The following is a 7,272-nucleotide window of genomic DNA, read 5'->3' as shown; positions in this document are numbered from 1 at the left end:
TTTTTGTATATATGTGTAATATCCATACGTTTATATAAATATATACATAATGAAATATATTATACTACATTATCTAATACTTTCATATTTTATTTTATCTAGTGTGAGGTATAATGTTAATATGAATGGTGATATTCAGCGATATTTAAGAAAGATTTTTCTATCTAAAATTTAAAAAATAAAAGACAATTATTTCAGAAATAGGGTAATTTTCTAGATTGTTAATTAAAAATATCCGTGCTAAATATGGCTTATTCCGGTGCACCCGTGTATTTGTGAAGACGATGATAACGGTCGCCATTATTAAATATGGCTTGTTTTTCTTTCTTTCCAAGTTAGAAAAAGAAATCGTTGAAGAAGTCATGCTTGTTGTGTGTGTATTTCTGTGTACTGCCAGGGTCCGTTCGATTTAGGGTTACGATTAGACACAAATACTAAGAGACATGCATTAAAGACATGGGCATAATATATATTGTGTGTATGCATTTAGTTTGTAAAAAATAAGGAACAAGAAACACATGTTTAATTGAAGACTTAAATTATCATTTATATGTATAATTTTTAATTTTTTTTAGGAAAGAATCTAAGGATAAATTTGGTTGTAGGATCAAAAAAAGGAAGAGGAAAAAAAATAAAGGTTTGGATAGACAAGATGAGAAAGATTAAGAACTCAATGAGGGTAAAGCAGTAAAAAGTCAGCATCTGAAACGTTGTGTCTTAGTGCCTCAGCAAATTGCAGATACACAAATTTAGTGTCGCCGGGGTCACCCATCCGTGTCCTCCCACGTCCTTCGAAACTCTGTGTCTCACCAAGTCAAACAGCAGATATGTGTCACGTCTCTGCGACGGTGTGGTGGCTTGATACCCGTGTGGGACGTTGCGACTGTTTAGTGGTGGGTTACAGATCTAGAGGAGTGGCTAAGAATGGCGGCAGCAATGGACATCACCCATGCACAACCCTGTATAGTGTTTCTTGATATATATACTCTTTTAGAGACGAAGACGTGGATTAAAAAACATTCATTTTTAAACCCTAAACCCTAGACCGTAACCACTTGCATCTATCCCTTTTCATTGTGTGGACGTATTCACTGATGACCTTAGGAAAGCACTCGGCCAGGTTGACGAGTGCCTGAACAAGTACGTCAGGATGGGAGGTGAGCCTGGGACGAGGACTGTCGGTGCCGAGTCCCAGGTAACCGCAACCATGCCAGAAAGCAGCGCTCAAAGGAGGGGAGAACGGAGCCCAGCGGCGGATGTCGACATTGTCGACCTAACTGCGGGACCTCGCGAGGGACGCATGGCAATACCCGGAAGCGGGGGTGGATCTAACATCAGTCCTAGCATGACGGGACACTGGGCAGACAACACCATCATGTTCGGGTCAATGCTCCATAATGATCTTTGCATGGCGCCTGGAGTGTCGCGCCAAATGAACCTCGCATGGACCGCACATGCCCCGCAGTATAACACTCCCCATTCCACTACCAACACGCTCAGCAAAGTAGCGCTTGTAAGTAAAACTAGACAGCCCTATAGGCGGAGTGCCGTATACCCTGAACAACCTCCTGTGCTCTCGCGTAAATTATTTTTTTTCACCCATTTTCTGTGTGCTCCGACATAACAGGATACGATGGGCTCCAATGTTCGAAGCGGGGCAAACATCATAGGAAGCGGCTCGGCATTTCCGCCAAAGTTCATCAAAAGAGAGGAACTCCCCGACGACATGAGGACACCCCCAAGAATGCGGAGAAACCCAAGACAGCAGAACAGCTAACACACTCCATCATCTGTAGCAGTGACATTTTCGCCGGTAAGGCTTATATTGTCAGGATTAACGTATCGCACTCGAAGCACAATGGAATTCCGGACACGACTTAACTTTATTTATTCTTTCCGCAGTTCATACGTGCCGGCGTCAAGATAACCCGGCAGATGGATTTTTCGTTGGATGCGGCCCAGATGATAGCCTACATCTTCGGCGATTGCATGAACCCTGACGAGAAACTGTTTCGGGGCGGGGATCGCCAACTGGATCGAGAGTCATTTTCGTGGCTCCTGCCTGGGAATGAACCATCAGCCTACATCCTGGAGCTGCTTGCGCTCAGGACCACATGGCCACAGTCACAGCTGCAACGGTGTTCGGTCTGGTCCCTCCCACTGATATTTTTGGTAATCTCTCCAAACCATGTGTATCCCATTTCATATTATTTTTTGCGCAACAGTTACGGCCACTATATCACCGGACCCTCTCACACGTGATAGGAATTCGCTCTGACTGAGGACATCAACGACGCCACACTGATGGACTACTTTCGTGGGACTTGGCTACCACGGTCGAATGGCCTGAGATATGTAAGCATTGTCGCGGCGCATACCGCACGGAAAACTAAAAATACCACGGATACGGATTGACACTGCGTTGGCTATTGTAAACGAGCATTTCAATGAGCTCCTTGATGACATAAGACAGCGGGCAGATGTAGACTGGAATGGCCGAAAGGCAATGGCCACCGTGCTACCATGACCTTTTTGATGCCGTAAGCTTCGTTTTGATCATGTTGGGCTCTTCATGCCCCCTTTTGTTGGCGACCAAGGTGGGCCGTCACTTGAAGTGGTACCAACACATCACTGTACACGACTCCACTTCAACGTTATAGCTACCCGACCCGCCATTTTAGACATTTATGTCATTGGGATTAACTGATTGAATGGGTATTTTCTTTACATGCGTATCCATGGCTGCATGCCATGAACAACCGCTTTTTTTTGTGTAAAACACTTGATTACCGTGCACTGGATGTTAAATTAGCACGAATTAAATTTTATCTTCTTTTTTGAATGCAATGCAATGGAGTTTGCAATATAGTACACTGTCTTTATTATGATTCCCTAAACAAAGCCCCTTGTGGATTGTTTTTTTTTTTCCTTCCTGATGGATAGTGCCATACGAAACGCATTATAGGCAATTTCCCTAAACATTCGACGAAATGCAGTTTCAAGGTCATAGGCAATTTTGACTCGAAGTCGGACATCCCTGAGCCATATAGCTCTCCAACGCAATGAAAACCTTCATTTGGCAACAATGTCTCGTTATAATTCCTTGCGTCCCACCCGCTAACCACATGACTCGGATTACATTAACATGCCGTATCTAATCTAATTAATGAAACACAACCGCAACTGTTGTTACAACACAGACCAACATATTTAGGAGGCACATCCTCACAACCTGCATTACATAGTCCATCATTTTAAACGCAGGCAATATTACCAGAATTAAAGCGTAACTCACATAACTTATGCATTAAACCCTCCGAATGTCACATCAACATGTAGAACGCGTATCAGCCAGCCATATTCAATCCAATCCAGCACGATGCGTAACCTCCAATAAGAACGTGTTCAGCCAACTCACTCAAATTCGTAGTAGTCATCACCCCCTCTCCTGCTTCCATGCTGTCGTAAGCTGCGCTAGCCTAAAAAATATCGACGTTCTCCCCCATACTTGATTGTTGACACTTGCGAGAATTGTGTCCGCCCTTTCCACACAGTCGACACCTCTGAACATGGCAGAACTTACCTTGAGAGGTGACAACTCTTCGACCGCATCCTTTGTACCTTGCCCGCAACGGGTCTCGAACAGACACCCTACTGGCCTCCTCAGCAACACCCAGCCTTTAGCGATGTTTCTCCCGCAAGGATTGGCGCTCCTTTGCCAACCTTGTTTTCACATTCACGTAGTCCTCGAAGAATTGGCAAGAGAAGCTCACCAGCTCCCTGCAATCATCCAGCATCGCCGCGTGCATGCTCATGTATGCCGCGTCTGGGATCTCCCCAACACGTACTCCTTCGTTGGGTGCACGCGGCTGCTTTGCCCTCTTCATCCACCGTTCAAGTATTAGGCTTCTGGGGATAGCTGTCATGTTCAGATAAACCAGAACCCCAACCATGTGGACATAAGGAAGCCCAAAGGACTCCATCCGCTGACAAGAACAGCTGAATTCGTCATCTTCCTCGGCCCACGACATGGCCCATGATCTCTGCTTGCAGTACATTGCAATCTCGAACAAAACACAAGTGCTCGTTCTCTTGGTAGACACAACTCTAACATTGCTGGCTAGCATCAGCACCTCCCGAAACAGTTCGAAAACCTCTCTTGTATAAACCGTCGCAGCGAACAGCTCAATGGCCTCGAGTTTCGTCTTTACAACAGGCTCGCCGTACGCAGACTTGTAGTCTACCACTAGTTCTCTCCTCCTCATGAACTCCAAATAGTGTTGGAAGTGCTCCACAAACTCCATCAGATTGTACCCGTTGTGTATAAATTTTTGAAGCTGCATATTTAACGCCTCGCACCTCGATCTCGTCTTCAGTCCTGCGAAGAAGTTCCCCCGGATATGGGCATTAGACCATGAATGCTTCTTGGCATACATGTCCACTATCCACGGATGATCCTCCAACCCGTGGTCGGCCATGCTATCCATCCATATTATCTCAAATTCGTCGACCTCTAGATCTCCCATGAGGCATAGACGGAATTTCCTCAGAAAACATGGCCGTCCAACTCTACCAGTGGCGTTCCTTAGCAAATGCCAGCTACACAACCTGTGATGTGCACCGGGGAAAACTGTGCTAACCGCACTCTTCATGGCGAGGTCCCCGTCCGTGATGACAGACTTCGGCTGTTTTTCTTTCATTGCCTCAAGAAATGACCGCAACAACCACACGTAGCTTCCTTCGCTCTCGTTGCTCAAGATGGCGCAGCCAAACACCACCGTCCTCATATGATGGTCAACCCCTGAGAATATTACCAAATGGAACTTGTATTTGTTACGACCGTACGTTGCATTAAAACCCAGGACAGCCCCAAAAACGATGTAGTCATAACGACTTGTACCATCGTACCAGAAGAGATTTTCCAGCCTCTTGTCAACATCCAGCGAGTACTTCCAGAACATCCCATTATCAGTGGCCCTTAAAGTTCCCAAGAACTTCAACGCGACCTCGGCATCTGTCGCGCCAGCCCGCCTTTGCTTCTCTATCGCATTATATATGTCCTTTATCTCGAACCCTACAGTCTCGAATCCTCCCGACTGATTGGCAAAGGCATGGAAAATCGTCGGCTTCCGCAACCCAGATTTCCTCATGGAATTGATTTGGTGCAAATCGCTTTCCTTGACTGCTCTGTGTGACCGCGACAGACCTCTAAACCTCGCATCCAGCATGGGATGATTATGGTTGTCATAGAATTGTTCAACAAACCATCGCCCGCTGGCATCATCAACGTGGACCTTAATCCGGTCTTCACACCCGCACCGCGTGATCGGTCGAGGATCCATCTTCCTGTCTTCCCGCTGCATGTGTTTCCCATCTCGCTCGCCTTCCCTCGAGCACACAAATATCTGCCAAATGATTTCGCCCTCCGCCGCCTGCTTTGTTCTGCGACCCACCTTGGACCTCCTGACCGAGAATCCCTTGATGCGACCGTATTTGTTGTAGTAGTCATAAGCTGCCTGTAGGCTTGTGAACTCCGTCGTAAAGACGTCCATGGGTGTTAGGGAAGAAAATTCAATTGCGCCAAACGACCCTATCCCGTCAACAATCCTCACCGCTGCTTCTGCATCTATGTCCGCATCTGCGGCGGACGAATCCATCGCTTCTGCTTCCTCCACCGACACGATTTCGTCGCTCATTCCATCATCAGCATTCTGCAATGAAAAACATGCGGCATGTGTGACAACAGGCGGTGGGCCACATCAACATAAACCGGTCAACAAAAACTCAGAACATGAGCAACAAACACACCTGCGACGCATGGACTCGGTCAAAATTAGATGAAAACTCGTAGCTAAGCTCCACAAACCCATTCGGTTGTCACAGTTCAAAAAATCGCAGTGAAAGAACAGAACATCGGCGTTATCAACCACAACTACCAACACGCAGCTATAATTCTAGACATCCTAAAACAATCAAACTAAAACTCATTCAACTGTAAGGACCAACCAGAATTTAAACAGTTACACATCTAATTCGGCTATGTGCCATTCTAAACGGTAACCTCGAGAAATCAAACGGTTAAAACTGTTGAGGACACGGGGAGGCACGGGCCCCCAATTGAAATCAATTTCTGCGCATACCTCCCCCGGCATTATCGGATGATAAAAAGCTCAGTGACACTGACAAAGCGTACCTGTGAATCTGGTTGCCCTGTGTGGTCCATTGCCTTCCCTTACTGTGAACCTCGAGTTAGCCAGATCTCGATCTGTGCTTCCGCGCCGTTCAGTACCGCGTTCTCCTCCGCCGTGAACCGCCATCTCCGCACAGGTCAACCAAACGAAGCTAAGCTTCACACTGACCCCAACACAGCTTTCACCTACCTATTAATGGAGTTTGGGGCTTTGATTTATTACCGGATTCTCGTCTCCCCCCCTCCCCCAGTTTTAGTTGTTTTGTTAATTTCATCCCCAACCGTTACTTTTGCTTATTTGTGAAAACCCCTATCTTTTCCGAAAATTGATTTCATTACCTGGTCCACCAAGGTCTTGAATATACTTTCCCCACCGAAGAAACGTCCTAACAAGATTGCTATGCTCTTTTTGATATTTCAGCTTCATTTTTTACTTGTATTAGAATTATCGAATCTTCTTCACTTTAATTATAATCTACTATTACTTCTTTATTTTTAGTATCAAAATTTTCAATAGTATTTAAAAGTTATTTTTTAGGATTTTGACTTATGAAAATTTATATTAATGTTGTTTGGTACAATTTTTAAATATATTTTTAACTTCTCAAAAAATTATTTAAGAGTTTTTGAAGAAGTAAAAAAATTTGACTTTTTTTTTTTCAAAAACATTATTATTCAATAAAATATAGAAAAAAAAATCAGTGTGTTCATGAATAAAATTTCTTTTTCACTATATTATTAAAAATCTTCTTCTTTTCAGTGAAAAAATTGATGAAGTTAAGTATTTGTGAAATTAATTGAAAAGTTCTTCAATGTTCAATAGAAATTTTTAACATGGTTTGTAATTATAATATATAAAAGTATTAAATTTTCATTTTTTTTTTTTGAAAACCTGGAAGGTTTTACTCTAAAATTTACGGTCAAACCTATTTATTGAATTAATTTGAGAAAACTTTTTTTTTCTCCAATTTTGTATTTCTGAATATAATTTTTATCAAATATTTATTTAATAAGACACAAACTTTAAAATAGTATCTTCATAAATAAAATTTTAATAAAATTATTTATGCTCATGATTTTAT

At 43.6% G+C, this 7,272-nt stretch overlaps 1 protein-coding gene across 1 annotated transcript; it reads right to left on the bottom strand.

The window, feature by feature from the left end:
* LOC107611349 (protein FAR1-RELATED SEQUENCE 5-like) lies at positions 3,681-6,317 on the bottom strand. The gene is made up of 2 exons (XM_016313286.1): positions 6,237-6,317; positions 3,681-5,711 (listed from the first exon to the last, which is right to left on the bottom strand). Exons 1-2 carry the CDS (start codon positions 6,315-6,317, stop codon positions 3,681-3,683), a joined length of 2,112 nt encoding a protein of 703 aa, XP_016168772.1.

Source organism: Arachis ipaensis, chromosome B08 (genome assembly GCF_000816755.2).
Source record: "Arachis ipaensis cultivar K30076 chromosome B08, Araip1.1, whole genome shotgun sequence".
NCBI lineage: Eukaryota > Viridiplantae > Streptophyta > Magnoliopsida > Fabales > Fabaceae > Arachis > Arachis ipaensis.
Note: the sequence above shows the minus strand (reverse complement) of the source record. Positions and strands in the feature narration are given on the sequence as shown.

Coding starts and splice junctions, on each gene's coding strand:
- LOC107611349 (XM_016313286.1), bottom strand. CDS start 6,317: ATGGCGGTTCACGGCGGAGGAGAACGCGGTACTGAACGGCGCGGAAGC. Junction 5,712..6,236: donor TGGCTAACTCGAGGTTCACA/GTAAGGGAAGGC, acceptor TTTTCATTGCAG/AATGCTGATGATGGAATGAG.